The sequence below is a fragment of the Vanellus vanellus genome, assembly GCF_965231255.1.
Source record: "Vanellus vanellus genome assembly, chromosome: 26".
In the NCBI taxonomy this organism is placed as follows: domain Eukaryota; kingdom Metazoa; phylum Chordata; class Aves; order Charadriiformes; family Charadriidae; genus Vanellus; species Vanellus vanellus.
The window spans coordinates 977,871-1,001,625 of NC_138931.1; the positions used below are offsets into that span (position 1 = coordinate 977,871).

At 49.2% G+C, this 23,755-nt stretch overlaps 2 protein-coding genes across 2 annotated transcripts; both read right to left on the reverse strand.

The window, feature by feature from the left end:
• Nucleotides 1–3,215: 3,215 nt before the first annotated feature.
• On the reverse strand, nucleotides 3,216–8,238 carry PLPBP (pyridoxal phosphate binding protein). Its single transcript, XM_082495714.1, has 8 exons — nucleotides 8,095–8,238; nucleotides 7,576–7,683; nucleotides 7,336–7,371; nucleotides 6,666–6,741; nucleotides 6,349–6,483; nucleotides 6,008–6,150; nucleotides 5,263–5,361; nucleotides 3,216–4,927 (listed from the first exon to the last, which is right to left on the reverse strand). The coding sequence occupies exons 1-8, from the start codon at nucleotides 8,188–8,190 to the stop codon at nucleotides 4,790–4,792; spliced, it is 831 nt and encodes a 276-aa protein (XP_082351840.1). The 5' UTR covers nucleotides 8,191–8,238; the 3' UTR covers nucleotides 3,216–4,789.
• A 1,092-nt stretch (nucleotides 8,239–9,330) lies between these two features.
• Nucleotides 9,331–22,347, reverse strand: ERLIN2 (ER lipid raft associated 2). The gene is made up of 11 exons (XM_082495779.1): nucleotides 22,193–22,347; nucleotides 22,030–22,111; nucleotides 21,584–21,630; nucleotides 21,023–21,084; nucleotides 20,027–20,152; nucleotides 18,016–18,089; nucleotides 17,532–17,590; nucleotides 16,158–16,249; nucleotides 15,721–15,810; nucleotides 13,376–13,455; nucleotides 9,331–12,250 (listed from the first exon to the last, which is right to left on the reverse strand). Exons 1-11 carry the CDS (start codon nucleotides 22,297–22,299, stop codon nucleotides 12,041–12,043), a joined length of 1,029 nt encoding a protein of 342 aa, XP_082351905.1. The 5' UTR covers nucleotides 22,300–22,347; the 3' UTR covers nucleotides 9,331–12,040.
• Nucleotides 22,348–23,755: the final 1,408 nt, after the last annotated feature.

Consider the following 23,755-nt stretch of genomic DNA (forward strand, 5'->3'; position numbering starts at 1 on the left):
AGCCGAGCACCCTGCGCCTGCCCGCGGAGGACGGGGGTGCCGGGCGCCACCCATGGGGGACCAGACACTTCCGTGTCCCTCCAAGCCCTTCCCCGCTCACGGAGCCAGGCTCGGCCCCCGCTGCCTCCCTGCGCATCAGTGGTGTGCGCCGCTCGCCCAGCGATTTGGCAGGGAGGCCAAGCTCGGCTCCAGACACTTCGCAACACAAAGGATATTATCCGATAACAAAAAATAAATCAAGCCTGGCTTTGCGGAGGAAGGGGAGCGAACGATGCCTGGACTCAGCAGCTTCAGAGAGCGCCTCGAGCAGCAGAGGCTGCTGCTCTGGCACCGGCGCTTCCCTGAGGATGAGGATGGCCATGGGCAGCCCATCTCCCCGGGAGCCAGGAAAGGAGAATCATGGAATCATAGAATCGTTTAGGTTGGAAAAGACCTTTAAGATCATCAGGTCCAACCATTAACCCAACACTGCCAGGTCCACCACTAACCCGTGTCCCACTAACACTAGTGGTGTCCCAGCACCACTAACCCGTGTCCCATCTACAGGTCTGTTAAATCCACCCATGGATGGCGACTCCACCGCTGCCCTGGGCAGCACATTCCAGTGCTTGATAACACTTTTGGTGAAGAAATTTCTCCCAATAGCCATCCTAAACCTCCCCTGGCGCAACATGGGGCTGTTTCCTCCTGTCCCAGCGCCTGGTCCGTGGGAGCAGAGCCCGACCCCCCCTCGCTGCCCCCTCCTGTCAGGGAGCTGTGGGGAGCGAGGAGGTCTCCCCTCGGCCTCCTCTTCTCCAGGCTGAACCCCCCCAGGGCCCTCGGCCGCTCCTCACCAGACGGGTGCTCCAGACCCCTCACAGCTCCGCTGCCCTTCTCTGGACGCGCTCCAGCGCCTCAGTGTCTGTCTTGTGGTGAGGGGCCCAAAAATGAACGCTGTATTCAACGTGGGGCCTCACCAGTGCTGAGTACGGGGGGACCATCACTGCCGAAGCAGCAGCACGTCACCCCGTCCAGCATCATCGACTGTTTTATCCCTTTCAGCAGCAGCCAAGTCTGCCCACAGATGCTCCCTGAGCCCCCGGGAAGAGTTTTTCTCCATAACACATGTGAAGAGCTGCTCCGTGTGCCAGCATGGGTCGGGGAGGGGGGGTCAGCCTGGCCAGCCCCATCCAGGGGACAGCGTGGAAGCAAGGGTCACCCCAGGGGACTGCTGGGGAACCCGGGGCTGTGCCTATGCTCCGGGAGGTGACGGTGCCTGCGCCATGGGCCAGCAGCAGCAAGGGCTGTGAGTCACGAGGGAGGAGGAGTCCCTCTGGCCCCAAAACAAGCCTTGGTCTGCTGGACGCGTTCCTCCAAGGCAAATATTGACAGTGACATTGCCCCGAGGAGCGGGGAGCCATAGCACTGCTGCTTCAATAAAGCGGCCAAGTGCTTTTAATAGATGTAAATAAAGCTTGTGTCGCAGGGGGCCGAGGTGCCTGAGCGGGGAGTGGTTCATTAAGAGGCCAGGGAGCCTTTCATCTCCGGCTCGTTGGCTCCACTCCAGTGACCAACAGTTACCATCTGCCGGGTTACCTCCGCAGAAGGAGTGGGTGGTCTGCACCCCTCTCCCCCCAGGACAGGTGTCCGGCGTCACCCACACCGCAGCTCCACACCCTCCCGGCTCAGGCTCGAGGAGGGCACCTTGAGGAGGAACAGAAGGCGTCGGTGGCCACTGCCCACTGCGCCGGCTCTGGGGAGGCTCGGTCACAGGAGGAGTACGGCAAAGCTCTCGGGCACAGTGTGGTCAGAAGAAGAAAACAGTTGGAAGCAGGACGGGTGAGAGAAACAGCTGCAGAGCAAGGGAGAAGAAGGTCACGCTACTCCTTTCTCCTCTCCAGCGCCTTGTCACAACCCAACACCGGCCGCCACAGCTGCAGCCGGTGCTGCCGTCGAGGCACAGCACCCAAGCTGCTCCCGTAGTTCACCTACGTGGCCCGGACACAGCCTGGCTGGAGGGGAGAGGTGTCCCACAGCTGAGAGCATCCCCAGCGCCACGCGGCACCGCTCTCCAGAGATGCACAGCTCTGCCACAGACTCATACCGGCGGCCACCATCAAAGCTGAGGGAGCCCTAAGCGTTTTAGCAGGCAGTACGCAGGCAGAGCAGAAAACCAGAAGACCACACGCTTTCATGAGCCAGTCTGCTCCCTAAATATCACCGTGCCGAGCCAGAGAGCTCCAGGGCACACGGAAGCCAGGACAAGCCTTGCCCTGCCCCACGGCCACCCCTGCACACTCACCTCCCAGTTTACACCATTTACTACTTCATTAAGTTTGCCTCGTGTCCAGTTTCAACTCGGGAAATAAGCACAAAATGCCTGAGAGAAGAAAAGCAAGAGGGTAGGCGAGCCACAACGCAAGACAACTCTCAGCATAAACCCGCCCCGCTGTTCTGTGCTCGGACAGGAAGAACTGCAGCAGCACAGCCGGTTTTGGAGCTGCTGGCTGGTGGGAAAGAGCTGTCAGCGAGCAGTGAGCAGAGCAGAGGGTCCCCGACCACCCCTTTGGGCTCAGAACCACCTGTCTCAGGGCTGGGCTAGCTCCGTAAGCGCAGGTAGCCAACCACTTTCGTTCCTGGTTTGCTATGGAGAGCTCCAGCCAACATTTCACCAGTAGCAAACAAACGCTGCAGGGACAGCAGCAGTCTCTGCAGGCTGGAATCAGAGAGAAGGGGTGTCCTGACTCTGCTCTGTAAAATAAACGAAAGGCTTTTAAGGTTGTGAAAATTGCAAACACGAGATCTGTGGTCAGTGAGCGTCGCTGAGATTCTGGGAAGGGAGAGGTGGAAGAGGAAGGGTTTCACTTTAACCATCAGATGGGAAATACAGTTATTTTTGAGGCTCGTTATTGATCCGTACCTGTCCGCCAGCGGCCGAGGAGGAGCCGTTGTCTCTCCTTCGGTGGAGCAGGAGCGCTGCCCCGGACCTGGGGAGCAGTGCCACCCAGAGGGCTTCTCCAGAAACAGCTCATACCATCTGACATCTCGCCCAACTCAGCAGCTATTTTTTTTCCCCTTCTGATCAAAGAAAGCTTCGCTTTCTTTGCCAGCTCTGTTTCAGCTGTCTTTCAAACCACCCTCCTCCCTCCATCCCGGGAGAAGCAAGTCTCGCTCAACAGCAGCTCCAGGTTAGGGAAATAGCTTCAACGACAACTCAGGGCATTTATTCACAACGCTGGAACATAAAAATAACATCTTTAATAGCTTTATAGTTGGCACAGATGGTATTAAAATTCACCACTTTTTATTAATAGACTATGAAACAACACATGGTGCAGTGCCGAGGAGGGCAGCTCAGACTGCATGTTGCTTCTAAACCATGTAGCTATGACAGGTTGGTGTTAGAGTTGATTCTTTTCAATTACATTCAGCATTTATAGTCAGAGAGTAAAACCGACAGCTAGATTTAACCACACGCACACAGAGAAAAGCCTGGGAGGGATGTTTCTGCTGGCAACCGATGTCTCCTCCTCTTAGCAGCACACAAAAGCCCAAAAATGTAGTTGTGACACAGGTTACCAGAGAGACTTGTCGTAGGTACCGTTGGGCAAAGAGCACGTGACATAATGCTGGAGCTTCTGCTCACATCTGAACGAAACAGTTACTGCAGTGAAAGGGTCATTTCCCTCTTCCAGGAGAAGCGAAGGCTAGACCAGCGCTTAAGATATTAAGACATGGCCCAGAAGCTCTGTCAGTGGCGACTGGATTTTTTTTTCGGGAACCTAGAACACAGTGGAACAGTAATACCTTATTTTCTGAAGTACTCTTCCCAAAGGGCCTCTAGGAAACCTCCCTGCTGCCCTGTGAGACAAGCAAGTATTACAATCCTCATACAGACGTGGACGGGGTGGCGGGGGCACCAAACGGTCAAGCGACTTGCCTTGGAAAGCAACAGCAAGCTGATGGTAGACCAAGGACCTTGCAGAAAAGCCCCATTCTGACCAAAAAGAACTTACAGCGTCAAGAACTACTGTGCAGAATGAAAATAACTCCCAACAACACTTCACAAGAGGGGACGGGAAGGTTGAGAGCATCCCAGACGATCTGAACAGACATGGAACCAATGGGGAAAGTTAGCAGTGTCAGCCTGAAAAAGACAAATATAAACTTGGGCCGAAAAGACACTCCCACACTTGTGATCTGCATCCAAAACATTACACCATGAACTCATGCTGGCAACTGCGCTCCTTATCCATCCTCGTGTGCTTGTTAGTCGTCCTGTTTAAATGGATTAGTGTCTCCAGTGTCACAGTACGTCTCTATCACAGTTTCTACGTAACCATCCCTCAGCAGTGATCATGTGCAAAACTTTTATTTGGGGAAACATTTATAGGTCTCTGGCAAGATTATAACTTATTTAATGAAGAATTTAGTCCTCAGTGAAAGCATAATCACTGACACTGCTGCTGCAGATACATCTTGCTCATTAGCAACTCCATCCTGACAAATATTTAGTTTGTTCAACCTAGTTATCCAAAAGTCACTGTTCTTAATGACCCTGAAGGAGCCAAGATACCACAGTCACTTTCAACCATAAATTTTCTTATTGTTTTTTGGTTATAAAAATTTCCAGTTTCTATGGTACTCTATAATCACAACAAATTATGAGGCGTTTCTGGCCTCTGTTCTGTGACGAGGAATTCCCTCTCACCATCACGATCAGGTGCCGACACAGAGGGAGGTAAGAATGCATAGTGAGGTCTCCCATCATCTGTCCTCTGTCGAGGCCGCTTTTTTTTTTTTTCTCCACCTAATGACCCTGCACTGTCAAGGTCTCCGTTTCGCTTTTAGCTTCAGCAGGGGCCTTGCCACCAACTGCTTTGTTGGAATAATCTCGCTCTCCAAAAATAGTGCTTCCAATCCTGACGTTTGTGGATCCAACCTCTATCTATGAAGAGACAGAAAGGAGTTCAGGGCCGGGTTGCCACCCACACCTGCCAACGCAGCCCGTAACCAACCTCGATGCTCGCCATGTCACAGAAGGACACCTCCCCGCATACCCAACATCCGCAGCTACAGCTAGGGTCTGGTTTGATCCCCAGAACTCTATCCCAGGACCAGGAGAGCTGTTTTTCACGGAACAGCACCATCGGTATCGCCATCCAAGGGGAGGCCTAAGAGGCCTGTTTGGATGACGCCTGGGCTGGACGTTGGGGTGCCTACTGCTGGTGCTGGTACGTTCGGTTCCTGAGAGAAAGGGTGGCAGAAGGAAACCAGACTTACTGCGTGCTGGAAGTCTGTGGACATGCCCATGCTCAGCTCCACCTTCTCAATGGGAAGATTCAGCTTTTCACACACTTCCTGCCGCAAAGATAGCAGCATCTAGAAGGGAAGAGGAAAGAAAAGAGGATCACACACTTGACAGCCATGCCACCTCAGTTTCAGGGGTTTACAGATCACGATTTCTGCCTTTCTTTGAAGTCTCCTTCCCACAGAACGTGCAATTCCCACCCTTCCCACTTGCTCTGCGGCACTGTAACAGTGCCTGAAGATTTCCCATTACAGGCTACGTTACTGACAACACACGTACTTACAAGTCTACACATCTCCTGAAGACATCCAATTATCACACCAGCGTGACAGACAAGGAACGCAGACCCCGTTCCTCTGCCTGATGCAGCCCTGTGCACACAGTGCGCAAAGGAAGGCTGACGGAAACCACCTCTGAAAGCAGTGCCAGAGGATCCAGAACAATAATTGCTGCGCAAGGTGCCCCTGCCAATGTCCTGGCTACAGCTTCAGAGAAGGGATGGGACTGAATACATACAGGCACCTGGCCTCTGCAGAAACGAGCCTAACACCTGCATTAATACTGATACTTCAGACGTCTGTACTACTCTGAACAAGGTCTTTCTATTGACAATCTACAGTCAGACTCACAGCTTGACTGCGTGCTGCTTTGGCTGGCACAGACAGTCTGTAATGGGAAGCCAGACAACAGTTCACATTTTCCTCAAGAAGATCTTACCTGAAAGTCAGGATTTGGCCCCTTACTAAGGTCATGCCCGATGCTGCCGATCGTCATCAGTCCCACAAATTCCAGGCTTGGACACTTGTTGATGACGTGCTCCACAGCAGCCGTGGTGTCTCCGGGAGGAAGGCCATGCTTACCTGGCAAGAAGCAGGGAGATTTGTGCCAAGTTCTGCCAGAGACCTCCTCTTCCCACAGCCAGGCAGAAGCCAACAGATGAGCATGTTTCATCTGAGCTTAGAGAAACTCCTTAAGAGCACAAACCAACCCACCCCATTCAGGTTGTTTCCATCAAGTCAGCAGGACCAACCTGTATACCATCAGAAAAGGCCACTTACTGTCTTCTCCACTCGTGTTAACTTGCACCATGACCTTCAGCTTCTGAGATGACCCTTTTTTCTGCCACGAGCTGTTGACTCTGTCTGCCAATTTCACTGAATCCACTGTTTCCAACATGAACAGGTTAGGGACAGCTGGGGAGAAAACACAGGCTGAGGGCAATTCTGCTGGCACAGAAATTTTTGTACCTACAGCTCAGCTCACTCAGAGACAGGCACCAATGAGTTAACGTACATGAGGTTGTTATTATTTGAACATTGGAAGACTATTGCCCACTATTGCAGGGTCACCGCACGTAAAATTAAAAAGGGTTTACCAATCAACTTGTTGACGTTATTTTTCTGCAGATGGCCAATAAAATGCCACTTAATCTCCGGACAAGATGAAAGAATCTGCAAGCAGAGAGGAACAGTTAGGCTTGAATGACCGTTCCCTTTTCCCCCACACAGTACTTAAGTCTTAGTTTGCCCACAAACAAAATACCAGATACCAAATCTTTTTTTGTTTACCCTGAAAGACACAGTTCAGGCAGTGCTCATGGTATGTACTGAGATTGCTTCACAGTCTGGAGAGGAACAGGGCTGTGGCTGCAGAGCATTACACGGTGAATAGGGAAGGCAAAGCTCTTTTGTAACTGAGCAGTCATAAAATTATATTTTCCCCAAACTGAGTGTTACTGCCTTTTTTTTTTTTTAATGAGGGCTGTGCACCTCCTACACCAGAAAGCACAAAAGGTAAAGCACTGTTCAGACAAATACTTTATGACTAAAGCGCACATATTCACAGAATCCTCTGGAACCAGCAAGGCAAGGAGGGGGAATGGGGCAGAGGCAAAGAGTTAAGAATAACCCCACCGTTCACCTGAAACGACAAGGATCAAACAGTCTCCATCGCCAAATCCCTAACAAAAACCAAGACTTTTGCTGAACAGCTCTCAGGACACAGCTATACAAGGAGAGAGAATATGTAAGGAACTGGGTACTTACTCTGGAGTCTGATGCCTTTTCTAGCAACTCTTGAACCTAGAAGAATTCAAGACAACCTCTTGTTAAAACCACACCAGATGTGCCTGCACTGTGAGAACTGTCTCTCTGGAACGAGTGTTCCTGGGACCAATGTGCACCTCATAAATACAAGGCCAGGAGCCTGATGCTATAACCAAACCTCGCTCCCCATGCACCGGGCTGCCTGGTACCTGCCTTCGGCGTGGGGCCCAGCCAACTCACATAGTTCTCCCCGAAGCTGCGCTGCCCGTGGCTGTAGGCGTCGATCACCATCTCTGCCGGCTTCGTCTTGCTGACAGCCACCAGCCGTGGCTGCACGGCCGGGAGCCCCTGCAGAAGCACCCATGGGTGAGGGGGACGCCCGGGGGAGGCTCCAACCTGCCCCACGCTCTCCCCAGTGTCCTGCAGCACACCGCCTGGCCCCCCAGCCCCACCTCAGGTCACCCCGCAGCCAGGGGCTGCTATGGGAAGGGGTCAGGGCGGCCTCCACAGTGATGGGGTCCCATCCCTATTGGGGGGCTGGCTGTAATCACGGGGAGGCCTATCTCTGAGGACGATGATGGGGTCCTGTCTCCTTCGCTGGGGGGAACCGACACCCGCCTCCACGGTGGGCCCACCCCCCACGGTGATGGGGGAGCTGTCTCTATGGTGACGGAGGACCTGCCCCCACGGCGAGCGGGCCTACCCCGGCGGGGTAAGGACTCCCCCCCGCCGCCACCCCGGCCCTCCCCCGCCCCTCACCTGCGGCCTCCGGGCTGCCGCCTGCTGCACTTGCTCGGTGACGGCCCGCAGCGCCGGGCCCAGCCCGTCCCCGGCAGCCATGCCCGCTCTCCACATCCCCGGCCGGCCCCGCCGACTTCCGCCACACACGCACACAGGCGCACGCGCGCGTCGCTCCTCCCTGCGGCCAATGGGATCGCTCCGCCGCGCACCGCCGACCAATGGAAGAGGCGGGGCGGGACCTAGGGCGGCGGCGCCATGTTGGGAAGGTCTGTTGCCGCCGCGGAGGGCAGAGCGGAGGCCAGGCCGCCGCTACCCCCGAGCCGCTTGGGGCCGGTCGCCAGCCTCCACGGGCGCCCGAAGGAAAAGGCTGGGCTGCGGGGCCTGGCTGGGGCTGCCTGCCTTCGCTCGGCTGTGAGGAAGGCGTCTGCAGCAACCCTTGGCCCTCACGACTGGAGAGAAAACCCAGCAGCCCCCAGCCTCGGGCAAGGACAAGAAAATCCACAACCCACCCCCCAAAAAATCACATTCTTCCCACCTGCGTGAAGAGCAGTCTCCCTAGGGTGCAAATTTCAGAATAAAAACTTCATAAAAACTAAGGCAGGCGGCACCGCTCACGCCGCAGGCCCTGTTGGAGCCGTGAGGGCGGTGGACAGCGCCTGAGGGACACCACCAAGCTGGGGGACGCCGCCACGCACCGCGGCCACACACACCGCCAGCCTTCATCGCGGCAAGGCGGACGGAAAGCATGGGAGACTGCCAGCTGGAACCCATTAACTGAAATATTTGCCTTAATGCGCAGAACTTAACTCTCCCTCCCCATATTCTGTGCAGTGACAGTATTTACACAGCTGCTTAAAAATAGCCAGAAGGTTCCTGCCCTTTGTCTGGTAAAACATGACAATGATTTTCTGCAAACTTCACCAAATCCTAGATATTTGCCACTGAAGCCTCGTCACTGTATTTTTCACCAATCAGGGCTGAAAGACGCTTGCGGCAGCTGACAAGGACACCTCTGCCCCTCTTCTTCATCCAGAGCTCCACTTTCCTCTCTCCTGCCCACTGGGGAGGCAGAACTGGCACCGTGCAGCAGGACAGGCGTGTTCCTGCCAGCACAGCACCCATCTGCAGCTCCAGGCGCTCCCACTGGAGCAGCAGCAGCCTTGGTGTGACCTCTGGTAAACCTGCCCCTGCAAGGATATCTATACACTGTGTTAAAGGTTATCCATGAAAAAAAAAAAAAGATGGATATTAAAATTGAAGGCCATTTTATTGTCATAGCAAATACCAAAATAAAAAGGCTTTTAATTCAATACATCAGAAGATCAAAGACTGTACTGGTAAAGCATTACTGTGCTCCTGCCAGCAATTCTCAGGTATCAGCAGTGCCACAAACCTGTATTGTGTTTGTTACAGAGAGTGGTTTTCAAATGAAGATCTTCATTTGAACATTGCAGATTACAGAAATTAGGACAAAATGCCAGTTAAAGAGATAAATGGAATAAAGATTTACCTGTAGTGACAGATCTACTCTGGAAAATTAAGGAAATTAAACATATAATCAAAAAACCTGAATGAAAACGCAACAGTGGATTTTGGCTTGTGAAGACTGGTATGATTTCAACTTTGTTTTTGCTTTTTTACTCTTATTACAATTCAGCTAAATTACAAGAATACTTTAGCAGTAATGCTTTCAATTTAAAAAATCATTAAAGACCTATTTATTCCAAAGTACTGTCTTACCGTGAAGTCATACAAAAACATATTTTATAATACCATTTTGGCTTATTTGGGTCTTTTTGTTAGTGAAAAATACTTGCGCAAAAAGTAGGTTTTAGTTACTAGTGGAAATCTCTAACATGAACACAGAACAATCCCTAATGAGATCATCCTCAAAGGTTTAGATACTATTACCTCATTCCTAAGTTTCTGCTACTCCCTGTTCATAATCTTCCTGCAGAGACCTATTTATAGAAATCAGTAATATTGCTGCCTACCTATTGATGCAATTTGTTGACCACTGTGTTGTCTAATGTAGTACATAGGTCTGGAGATGGAACTTCCCTTAGCTCCTATTTTCCAACAAATACAAAGATAACACACAGGAGATGGGACTTTCCTCCAGCAGAAACTGATGTTTATCTTTTACTCTGCATTTTCAAGTATGACTAGCCACTCTCCTAACAGGGAAAAGAAAACTGGAGTAAAAATACTGAAACCAGCAGCTGAAATTCATCAGATTTCTATCTTAGTGTGATTGCCTTATTAAAAAGACTAATGCATATTTAAAACACTGAAGAGCAAAACCAAATGGAGTAGGTAGCAAGCGTTTAGGGCACAAGATTGTAAATGCAATAGGCTGGTCTCTGACAACTAAGTTAGCACTTACACTGGCATCATCTCATACTAGTATGTTGGCCGCAAATTATAACAGCAATTAATAAACAGGCTCTCCTGCCAAGTGGCAGATGGATTAGGGAGAGAAAAAAAAAATGTTCTCTCTAGGCCTGAACTTTTGTCTTTAACACCCCCTCAAGTTTTGCATGTATGTAAAACAAAACCCTATTACCTCTTTGCATCTGGTATGTGAAGCTTTCTGAAATGAAAGGTACATTATATAGCATTGTTCTGAGTAAAAAAGGAAAATTTATCTTTGGACAGTCCAGAGATTCTTTTCTTTGCTCTGTGACTTTTCAGTTTGATGTTTTGTGTCCTTTGCTATTAGGAAATCGTCCTTTCACGAGGTCTATTCAGAAAAGAAAAACAAGAAGCCAAAACAGTAACTTGGTTCCATTCATTTCAGTTTACCTGAATGTCCTCTTTCTAGTAAGACACTGTAAACACTGAAATCCAGTTGGTCTTGCAGAAGCAGGTAACATACTCTAATGACCATGGGACCAGTCATTCAAGCAGTTACTTGCCAGCAAGGCCTTTTGCAAAGTCAGGGTCCCTGAGACAAAAATTCTTTTCTCCCTAGTTTTTCTAACTACGACGACTGTGACGAGTACCGTGCTTGCAGTCTGGTTTCACTGAAAACCAAGTCTAATTATCCACTGGCAGGACACTGCCTGCATCAGCATGCCCACACTCCTCACCTCGCAGCTAAACTGCTGGCAAAGGCCTCAAAACACACTCTCCTTTGCCCTCCCCAAATACGACAAATGGAAAACAAAATAGTGTTAAGCTACAGAAAATGAACAGTTTGGGCCACTACCTGCGTGACACATGGTCTAAGGCTTAGCCCCCCCCCAAGTAACTAGGTAACCTGCAGGATTTCAGCTGAACTTCTGTAACTCACTGTGCGCGTGGTCTCAGCTGCCCTACCAAGGCAAAACACATTGGCTCAGACCTCAGTCAAAAGTAGTTTCGTGCATTTTCTCCAGCCCACCCTTGGGATGGGCCCACAGCATGCACACCGGCTGTTAGATCGTCCCAGCGCCCCGCACAACGGGCAGTAACGTGCCATCTGGATAAGGTCCAGGCCTTCAAGCAGACACGTGTAGTGTATGAAAGTAGCACCTTTTTTTAAAGGGGGTTTGAAATAAAGTACTTGAAATTTCCAACAAGAAAAAAAAAACCCAAACCAAGTTGTAGCAGCAATTGCCCTCCCTCCAAAACCTCAAAATTTCTTTACTTCCAACTGCTACAAACAACCTCAATCCAAAAATTAAGTACCCATCTAAGCTGGCTGCAGAACAAATAGTCTAGCTAGCCTCTCCAGAATAATTTGGTCTATATGTTCAAGAACAGGGAGAGGTGCGTCTAGAGGACATACGTGGAGCTGGCTGCTTAGCAGTTACAAGAAAAAACACCCCATAAATACCAAAGTCTTTGTGTCTAATTGTCATACAAAAGATTAAAAGGATTAAGTCTGATTCATCTCTCTCAGTACAGGAAAGGGGGAAAACAAAAATGAACTTCCCAGTTCATGTTTCTTCTGATACAAAATGAATAGAAATCTTTCTTTTCAGTTGACGTTGTGAAGTAATTTTGTGTCCTCACTGGTTCCTGCCCCATCCTCTTCTTGGATTCCTTCTCCTAGTCCCTCTGCAAATTTGGTCTGGCTTCCCGCATAGTCCATGAACATGTTTGGAATATCTTTGCCAAAATAGATCTTGCTGTTTGCTGCAATAGCCTTGTATTTCATCAGCTGCAAGTACTCAGGAGTTAACTTCAGCTGCACAAAAAGAAAACATCACCAACAGCTCGGATTCGGTCAAAAGCAAATTTCTGCCATGAGCATATGAGGCATCTACTTTTCCACAACACTAGCAGGCATGCTCATCCTCTCTCTTCAGCTGAAAAGATGGAGTGCCCAGAAGAAGGTTCTCTTTCAGTATGTCTAAGTGAAGCTCTAAATCCCAGTGACTAAATGGCAAAATGAGAAAGTGATGGAAGCAGCTGGGGAAACGTTCAATCCAAATGTACCAGAGATGGAGATGCTCGAAAGCACATAACTCACTGAAAGCCCTTGCAATGCAAGCTACTGGAAAGAAAAATACAACTGGCTTTTTTCCAGAGAGTAGATTGACGAGGCTGTTTCGGAGACCAGAGCTCATTCGTTCAGGATAATGACATTATAACACAGAGGATAGAGTAACTGGGACTGAACTTGTGCACAAACATCCCGGACCTCTGTCCATTCTCACTGACCCTTGCAAGACAGAAAGTCTTCCTGTGGGATGTCCTGGGAATGTGATGTAGGCAATAACAAGTCTGGCAGTTCTACCCATATAATTTCTCTGTTTCTAGGGTGGTTTTGTTTTTTTTTTTTTTTTTCCTCCTTTTTGCAGGACCAAGGCTTTGCCAGGCTAATTATAATTAGTTTGGTGTATAAGATCAGCTCCATTTGTTCTTTACCTGAGCACTTGTTTACTCTAAGCTTGCCTGTCACTCTAGAGATCTCCCTGCTTTGACTGCTCGCCAGCTTGCAGATTGGAATGAATCGACATTTCTGATTAACACAGCGTGAAAGGGCAACTGAAACTGATACTCTATCTACAGAGGGAGCCATGGCCCCATTAGCATCTAGCAGAGCTGTCTCCAGAGATAACCAGATATTTCACATATCCTGAAAAATTTATCTGTCCAGAGAAAAAAATGAATTTGCAAATAAGGATCTAATTGTTTCAGTCTCAGTGAAAACTTTTCTGAGAGGAGATGGCTTTGTTTTGCTTCTTCAGTTAAACAATGAGACACAACAAGCAAACAATAATCACAGATGGCTTTTTTGCTGAGTATTTCTATACAGCCTAATGTAAGGAGCCCTGCTTCAAGGCACAGCGTAAGGAAATAACAATACCTTGTTAGCCTCGGCTACTTTCATAGCAGTGTAGCATTCAGCATCAGCTCTTGCCTTCTCTCTTGCAAGAAACGCAGCATCTGGAAGAAAACACACAATCGCATATCCAGATTTTTATTTCCAGCCATGTAAGCACCATTTGCAGCTGAAAACTTTTTACAGTGGCCAGTACCCAACCTAAACTGTATGGGATAAAACAAGGGGAAAGAGGGAACAACATGGGAAATCCAGAAATGGCATCTCAATTTACATCTAAAATGCTGCAGGATGATAGCATTAAGTAAATTGCATCTGCAACTAGACCTCAAAGCATTTTATAAACATAAGGTTTTTATTACTACCCCTGTCACGCGGGCTGAGAACACTCTTTATTCTCTAGCCAGCCACTAACTCTCGTGCTGAAAGCGCAGCAACTGTTCCACTGAAAAAGCGGTATTTACCCACGACATTTGCACAGGACTCCAAGAACAGCACAGCAGACTGCTCTACAGATGAAGTCTGTGACTGTGAATGCAATTCCCCAGATGGGATTTTGTCTGGGATATTGAGGTTAAGATTCTGGCACATAGAGGCAGGCGATTTTAACCTTTACAGGCTCTGCCCCTTGGACAGACATCGGAGAGCTGCTTCTCTGCAATATCAACAATTTTGTAAAGGGCCTAATCCTGCAGGATACTGAAATTCCCTGACTCCTAGCAAAGACATTTAAGGAAAAAAATAATTCCCCTTTCTGTATCACACTCCTTTTTTTCTTTCTGGCTTTTTATCTGTCCAATGATAATGATGTGATATCAGGCCTCAGTTAAGGCTGAGTTTCATCTGGCTGGTTCGATGTGATCTCTTGACATTCCTATGAATGGGAGCCACACAATCGTAATACATGCCAGTCTGGATTTGAGAGCTGCACAGCTGGATAAACCATTTGTTTACCTATACTAGCAGGGAGTGCTGTGAGCTGCTGCACTTAAAAATCACGTAAGGAATTGGGTGGTTTGGCCCACAACTTCCTCTCTTTTGGCTATAAAGAGCGGGCCCAGGCAGAGACACTCAAAAGAATGAGGGAGACAGGAATCCTCTGCCAGCACAGAGCTGAACCGAAGGCCTGACACCCAGTGACACACATTTATAAGAAATAAAAACCATTGTATTTCTGCAAAGAGCTTCTTAATAAGAAGCTGCTGAACTGTAAAACTCTTAATTGGCTCCTCAGTGGCCTTCTGCAAAACTTGACAGGGCCTATAATGAATGTAATTGAAAATCAGGCCTTGCCCCTCTGAGCTGGAAACGCAGACCCCTTTTCATGTCCTGGAATCTCCTTGACAAAGCACTCTATCAGACGGGCGGGAGACATCGTCTTAACTTCACAGTACAACCTCCTAGAAGGATCACCTTCAGAATGAGAGCTTCAAGAAGCACAGCCTGCAAAGAAACGTTCCTATTCCTGCCTCTGGTCAATCCTAGTTCCTAAAAGCAGTCAGCTGCAACACTAAAGGAGGATGAAAAAGCAAAGATGCAAGCTAAACAGAGATTGCAGATTTATTGGTTACAGCAAAATATCATTTCCAAAAGAAGCAGCTCCCCCTCCCCTTCTCTCAACCTTCAAGAGTTGGAAGCTACATAACAGACCCCTGCTGTTGCAAAGTGTGTAATAGCCAGGCTTTGTTTGCTAAGTATTTCACACTACACAAAAACCTAAAGCTAAATTTCTGTACTTCTTCTTCCACCCAAGAAAGAGACAGGTTCTAGAAGAATCCTAAGCAAGAAAAGGATAGAAAGCTTCCACAACTCTAAGCTACTGCAGATAATCAAGAGATGTGGCTGCCACCACAAGACTGCACAGTAATATTTTAGGGCACTTTCACTTCTTTGTAAGAGTCTGCAGTCATTATCCAAAACCTGGCACCACTTGTTTTAGGAAGACACCAGCCTGCCATTCCCTTCCTTTCCTCCGTACTTGTGACAACTGTACTTCCTGCACTTGTGTTATATGAGGAATCACCTAAGAATCTGGAGGCATTCGGAATACTTTGGCAATGAAGATTGACTTCTGCCATCCTGACCGATCTGCCCCCCCTGAAAACTCCACAGCAAAACAGGCTGTGAAATTGTCAGGAGAATACGAGTATTCAGATGCATTTATTTAGAACTGCAACGCATTACATAAGGTACCACATACACAGGCTAAAATGAAAGACTTCAGACCAGTAACTTCACCCCTGTGAATTCCAGCTTGGATTGAAGAACACAGTCAATACACAACTACTTAACTTCGTGGTGAACTGCTTCAGGATCTTTAGATAAAATTCACCGCAAGTCACTTACGTATTGGAAAGCTCACCACTCACCTTCAATCTCTGAAATTCGCTTCTCTGTTTCCTTTTCCATCACTTTCTGTCCATAAGTTATTTCGGCAACTTGTGCAACTTTTTCTGCCTCTGAAATGAAAAAGAACATATCCACATTGTCGTCATGCAATCTTCCTAATGCCAGAAGCAACTTCACCCATAGAAGTCCTCACCACCCCGTTCTGGTGGAAACAAATTGTGGGAAGAATTTTCAGCCCTCAGAAGGTGTCAGTCTACATTTGTGGGCAAAGCTGGAACCCACCTGAAACACTCTTTTGAGTTTCTCTGTAAGGGTTTCAGATCAGCAGCAAACAGATGCAGCAGAGAGATCACCGAACAGTGAACCTGGTGCATCCCTCCCCGATGTCTGGGTTCTTTTTGCTGTCTACCCCACCACACCCTCTATAGTTACTGCCTTCAAGCAGAGAGATACAGACCGATAAGGGCTTTCTTCCTTTCTGTCTCTGCTTCCTTCTCCACCACCTTCTGCTTCTGGGCTGCAATTAGCAGCTTTGTCTTCTCACTCTCCCTAGTGAGACAGAAGAAGCCAGTTACAAAACACAAGCTAACTGAAGTGGCCTACTACATCTCCAGGACAAGCTGTTGGCTCAGTCCTCCTTCAAACATGTTTTTAGGGCAGGCAACAATCAGGAAAGTGAGGGCATGTACCTGCACACACAGAGCTTTTTCCTCTAAACCAAAGCGTCTTTTCCTCCCCTCCATAGCAGGAAGACTTTTCAGTCAAGTCAGTGTGAAACACTCCCCACTACTCTCTGCAGGCTGCCATAAAGCCTTTTACAAGAGGCAGGTCACAGACCATACGCATCTATAAGGTTTTTTTGGCTACTGTTAAAGAGGAAATTACTTAAACGAAGTAAGAAATTAAAATCCTGTAAAAGCCTTGCCCTCACAGACGGTTATTCTTCTTTATTTGGAAGTACACAGCTTTGAAATCACCCTCCATTCAATCCAATGGCTCTGTCCATTTTACCTCCTAAAGCCTTTTCTACCTTCCTGTTTTGTACATACGCTAAGAAGTTTTGAAAATGTGTATATAAATAAAATACTCTGCTCCTGCTCCCAATCAGGGAAGAGAGATTAGAGTCAAGAACAAGTCTCTCTCAACACATACCTGCTGTATTTATGGCAACAGATAACAGGCTGATTTGGGATTCTGCCTATCATGACCATACCGCACATGACTTACCACAATCCCAAAAGGTCATATGAAACGCTAGGGAAGCAAAATGGATGAGAGGAATCTTATTCTGGCCTACGCAGACTCTGCTGGCAGAGCGCTCAGAGACTATAAGCATTTCTGAGTGACCAAATGCAAGAGAAGGCAGCTGGCTCAGAGCATTGAAAAGGGATCAGTATGTCAAGTGTTATTAAAGAAAGTTATTTCAAAGCTTTGCAAGTCTTCAGCCTGTTGAATCAACAGTTTCTCCATCCTAGTCAAACAACAGGATTAGTGGTGGAATCTATCCACCTGCCACTCACTCACACGCTCTGGGAGGCCTCTTTAAAATAGGACCAGTGTCAAGAGGAGGGAGCCCCCGGGGAAATAATTTCTGTGTTCAAGTGTTCAAAACGGAGAAATACCTTCTAACTCAGCAGTGACCCCCCTGCCACTTACAGTGACAGACACGTGCTCCTCTGGTGCAGCCTCACCAGACCCTTTCTGAACGGCAGCACGGGGCTGAGAGCAGGCCTGGCAGAGGGCACTCCTATCACTGCGTGCTGTGAAAACACATTAATCTGGATGACCGATTCTTTTTGGTAACACAAAGGTGCAAGTCTCAGGCACTTACATGAGCTCATAATTCCTCCGGATTGTTTCAGGGATGTTCGGCTTTGTAACTCGAACTGCCTGGAAAGAGAGACCGAAGAAAATATAGGCAAGCAGCCAACAATCAAAAGCCAAATGGTCCCTGAGGCTGCGGGGGGGGGCGGGCAGCTAACACTTAGGGCATGCTCTGCCACACAAAGCTTTCGCATGCTGCTGAAATTGTGACCAGATCCAAACTCCACAGAGCAAATGTAGGACTGAATGATCTCTTGACGTGACAGGAGATTATAACCTGGCTAAACTGGTACCCAGAATAACACCAAGAGAAACGCAACACATCAAAGTTAAGAGGGGATAGAAAGGATACTGTTCTCATTCCTCAAGTTAAACGAAGTCTGTGTTATAAAGCAATTTTCTAAAAAGTTTTGCAGCTTCCTATTTCCTTTTAGCCCTTACCCCTCCTTATGATCTGCACCTTAGACATCTCAAAGTGGAATCCTGATTACCTGTATAATTAATCCAGGGGCCATTGTAGTTAGGTCTTGCTGCAAGGCCAGTTTAAGGTTTTCATCAATCTGATCTGATTGGTGGGAAAAAAAAAAAAGTTACTAAAAACCCCACAAGGCAGGTTGCTGTCAACACATACAGAATTAGCTGGAACGGCTCAGATTTCTTATTCCTGGAAAATAAGTATAAGTGTAAGTTTGATGTAGAAGTGCTGGGCTGAGAAAAAACATCCCTGACCCCAAGGCAGGTTCCCATCTCTCAGCATGTCAAGCAGCACTGACCGGTGCCAAACACTTGGGACAGACCACAGGAACATGGCAGGCATAAAATGAAATTATTTCCAGTTTCCCATAACCTGCAGTTTGGAATCTTTCTGGGCCAGAAGTAGCATCTTTACAATAAGGAATCCGTACTCTAACCCACTTCCGCATTAATATCTTCCCAACTAGATCCTGAAGTAACATGGTCCAGCTAAATCGTGACTGATCAGGAATTGCATCTGTGCCGGCAGGAGACAAAGAAAATGGAAAGACAGAAATGTGAAATGGCTGCAAAATGGCTGTTACTGTAATAGGCTGCAAAAAATTCATCGGTAACGTCTGTTTGGCTCAATGGATAACAGTTAGTTCCAGCATAGCTAAAAAATGTCAAGAGGAAATACAAACCAAAGCCCTGCTTCAATGAAAAGCTCTAAGGACAGCAGTGTTTCCAGTTGGGGCCTGCTGAGAAGTGCAAAGGGAAAATAAAAATGTAATAGCCTTGAAAGTGATCACATCGCACTCCTTGATTATTTGCTTTGGTCCCGCTTTAGCTATCTGGAACTCACACTCATAATGAAGTTCAGCCAGGAGTTTAGGAAACAGCTGTTATCAGTTTCCTGCACCTGCCTGCAGATGTGGGGGCAGAGAATGACCTAAGTCTGCTCGAAATGGGCTGTGCCCCGTTGCAGAACTCCTGAGCCAGAAAACATTCAGCTCAAACAAAGAGTTACACGGGAGTTTATACAAGTTCCTTCTGTGCAAATCAGTGGCTTTGAGTCCATTTCAAGCAGCTGTTGTCAGCAGCTGCCGACATCTGGAGACTCCATCAGCAAAGAACCAGTACACCCGCCAGCAGTCCCATAAAGGAACTGGAGGGGAACTGAGCCCCAGTTCTGCATCTTGTGCAGAGCCCCGTCAGAAAGCAGAAAGCCAGGCTTCTTGGAAAGCCCAGCTTGAAGAGAACAGGAGTTTCCAAACACCGTGTTCTTTCAGGCACAAATTCTGTCCATTTGGGGTCCAAAACCATTCACAGCAACACTTTGCCTGCAGTCAGCACTGCTGTAGTGCTGAAATACTGGAAGGGATTTCTTGTCAGTCCAAAGCCATAAACAAAACACTCAGCACTGGCAGTGACTGCTCTTATTTCTACCAAGAAACCACCACTTTTCTTCAGACAGTCTCATGCAATGTGTTCTCCCAGCGCCTGTGCTGCCCGATTTCCCAGCGGCCTGAAGCGAGGGAGTGAAGGTCAGCAGGCCCTTGCCAAGCAGTCCTGTTTTCCAGCACTCACTCACAGTGCCTGGGCACTGCAGCAAGGCACATGACACAAAGCTAATCAAACCCATAGGCCGGGGAGTGCTTGCTCATACTTTTTGTAACAGCAAAGAGCAGAAGACTGGCTTTTCCATCTTGACTAGCAAACCCTGTGACTGATTCAACATGTCACATTTGCTAAACACACAAATAACACCACAGAATTACTGCTCCCTCCCCTAAAGCCCTCTGCTACTACTGGCAGGTTTGGGATTTTTTTGTTACAACATACTGAAGCACTCAGCACCAAAAGATAATAAGGAGTAAATGACAGTAGCTGGTCAACAATCCTGATTCCAAACAGAGCAGACACTGGGTTAATAGGTATCAGTTGGGGCAAGTGACTTCTGCACCAACAATCCATGCAAATAACCATTAGAAACATCACTCAAGAAGCCATCAACCCAACAGCAAAAAGGTCAGAGGGGCAGCTCACCGAACAGCTCAATGTAGACCTCCTGCAGCGTGTGGACACTGCAGAACTGGTTCAGCTCATGGTGAATCTTGTTGAAGATGAGAGCTTTGTCATAGTCAGCGGTGTAGTTCTTCACTATGTCATACACTACAAAAGAAGAAGAGAAACCAGAGGGGTGTCTTGGGTTGGGCTGAGAACTTGCAGTGAAAAGCTTACGGCTCAGTCACAGCAGCAAGAGTCACAGTGCCAATCTGAAATGAGGAAGCCACCCAGAAGAGAAGCCTGCACCACAAACAAATAGTTTTTTCAGGGGAGCTTTATTTATTGCTAGTATTTCACAACACCCTAAACAATATTCTGTCACGTGCTCTGTAAAGAGAACATCTAACTAATAACAGCCTTCTATCTGCAAATACTCATGGGTTGTGTCTGAGCTGCACAATACAGACTGTGTGGTCTACGCACGAGGGAAGGACATCCTGCAGTTGGCGTAAAACAGAGGTCTCAAAGCAGGCCACCGATGAGCTAGGCAGTTGTACCACACCTGTAACCAACGGGATGTTAAAAATCAAAGAATTTGGAAAAAAGGCTACACAGGTCATTCTCCTTGGACCTCAGGGACAGCCTTCTGCTCACAGACGCCCTGTCTCCCCTACCTCTTGCACACCTCGTTATTCACATCAGAAGTTCTTCACTGAAGCATAAAACCCAGTGAGGCCATAGGAATACAAATAATACAAGCGATGGCTGGCATTTGGGTATTAGGGAAGCAACTAGCAGCTTCCCTAAGCTACTCTAGAACAAGTACGTGCAAGAAATAATATCTGGGAGAGCAGGTTTAAAGTTTCTGTCCAGGAAGTACGGGGCTTTGCGAGGTACACAGGGGCATACTCAGGCTACACCCCAGCTCCAAATCAAAGCCCAGCCACGCACAACCTCTTCACCACGTCTCACACTAGCAGGAGCACAAACAACCCTGGATGGCAGGATTTGCAGGGTCACAGGGGAAGAACTCACCTGCACTCTGGATGAGGAAATTCACCACCTCAATTCTGTCAAAATAAATCATCACTCCTCCACTGCAAAAAGAAGAAAAAGACACAAAAAAAGGAAGTTTGCGGAGGCCGAGTGCTCTGCCTATGGAGCCGCGCAGCTCTGAGCGGAGGATACTCCCCTCTAGTGGGCTGAGCACGGTGTCCACCCGGCCGTGCAGCACTGCTGCAGCACTCCAGCAAAGCCCCACTGCCCCAACTCCTTGCACCAGGCTCCCGGTTTCAATTACACGTGTCTCCACAAATTGGATCATGAAATGTGGGCCCAGGTTTGGAAAACCCAGCGCAGCCCCTGAGGATGGCTGCACGTAGACCACCCCAGTGGAGCTCACCAGCTTGGGCAGTGCATCACGGAGCCTTTCACCCATTTCAGCTGGAGGGGTGGTGGGAAATCCAATCCGTGAAAACAAAAATACGCATTTTAAACCATGCTGGAACGAGCAGTGGGGGAAAAAGGGAAAGAATCGAAAGCTTTCTAGCAGAAACAAAGGACTGCAGGGGGTAATAGCCGAGCTGAACATCTCACCTGGTACCACAGGGAACATTTTTCACCTCATCTGTCTGCAGCGTGGTCTGAAGAGAGATTTAAGAAAAGAAGCTTAAGGGACAGGCACAAATCCTACGTGCTTGTCAGCATACAGACCAGCCAGCCGCAGGTTTCTGCCCACATCTGCCCTTTACACCTCTCGGGGAAACCACTAAAAGCGAGAGCCCAACCTGCCCCGCCCGGTCCCCGGTGCAAAGCTCGGCGGGACGGTCCCGACAGCCGCCTCTCCCCCAGTACCGGGCACGGAACGACCCCCCGCACCCCGGGCCAGCCCGACCTCACGACCCAACCCCGGCGTTTACCACAGCGGCTCTCAACCCGCCACCCCGCGCCTCCGCCGAGCCGGGGGCGGCGGGAGACCCGCGGAGCCCGACCCACCCCCGCGGCAGGGCCCCCGTTCCCGGCAGGCAGCGGCCCAGCAGCACCTGCACTGACTTGTAGGACGTGATGAAGGGCAGCATGAGGTGGAACCCGGGCCCGCTGGTGGAGGTCAGCAACGCCCCGCCGCTGCGGAAGGAAAGAGAAGGCCGTGAGAGGCGGCCTGCGCGGGGCCCGCCGGGGCGGGGGAGGCCGCGGGGCCCGCCTCACCGGTAATAGACGCCGATGTGCCCCTCCTCGATCTTGTGGATGGCCGAGAGGAAGGCGGCGGCGAGGAAGCTGAGGGAGAGCGCCGCGATGGCGCCCAGCTGGGCCATGCCCGGCGCTCGGCGGCGGCGGCGGCTTTCCCGGGCGGCGCGGCCCGGCCCGGCGCCGCCCTGACGTCATCACAACGCGACCGCCCCTTCCCGCCGCCGCGGCGCCCCGCCAGGGGGCGATGGAGCCGCGGCAGACGCGAGTCCGCGGGTTCGAGACCCGCCGCCGCCTCTCCCCCCACCCCTTCCGGGCCGGAGGGGGGCTGCACACCCCTCTGTACCCCCAGAACCCTACTGCGAGGGAGGGGGGAGAGCGGGATGGCGGCGTGGCGGGGGGCCTCGACCGGTCTGGAGCCCGGGGAGGCACTCGCAGACGGTTCCCCCCTGCACTGACCTCCGGCTCGCGCATGGGAGCCAGCGCTGGCCCCCCATGGCCCCCGTGGGCCCCGAGACGGCCCCGCGCCCCCCCAGGACGGACCCCCCCGGTCCCCGTTGGGCCCTTGTTTGGGCAGATGGAGGGGCAATAACGGGAAAAGTGACAGGCCGGGCAAAAACATATTAAATCTTCCACCTCTGTAATTGTTGAAGGGGACTTAAAAAACATGTGAGAGAGGAGTAAAATGTCAATAAAGGAGAATAATTTGATCTTTACACTTGATAGATCTCCGAGGGTTATATATAACAAACCTGTCAGGAGGATTCAGCGCCGTTTAGAAATAAGGAATGAAATATCCGCGATATTTGTCAATCCAAATTTTACAGCTCTTAAATAAGCGCAAAAGGGCACCAGAGATGAAATACACCCTGTATTAGGTTTTTTTTTTAAACACTTGCCCAGATTTAAGGCCTTGATAAAATGTATTAAATCTTTAAAGGTTTTAATGAATCTAGTATGTGTTTCATAAATCAAGAACCTCTGCTCAGCCCCCTCTCAGTTTAATAAGGGTAAACTAGGAAATTGCTCTGAGCTGAAGCAAAATACATTCATATAATATTGAAAAGTAATAGATTTTTAAATGTGGGGTGTTCTGGCTCACAGGCGAGGTTTTGCTTCATAACATCGGCGCTATATCATTACCCTGAATGGGAAACCAGCTGCGGCCACGTGTTTAACAGCATCAAGATGTGAACTAGCACAAAGGTAAATATTATTTGTAATAATCCTGAAAAAAAAAAAAAAGGCCAAGAAAATCATTACTTCTGGACCTGGGGCCAGGAACATTCAGTGGTGTCTGTGCTGCAGCTCTCTGGATTTTAACAGCACAGGCTTTTTTATATGAACAAATGGTTTATTACACCCACTTCTCTCCGGCACTTGAAAACTTTTTCATCCCTGCCCCGTTCCTCCCCGCCCCGCTGCAGTGGAGCCCATATAAAAATATCTCGTGGGTTTTACTGCGAAGTTAATTGAGACAAGTTGGATGGTCTCGGAGCACTCTCGTTAACGCCACCGTCCCAGCCTGCCCGCTGCCGTTCCCCGGCTCCATGGGGGACGGACCTGGGGCTGGCGGGGTGGGCA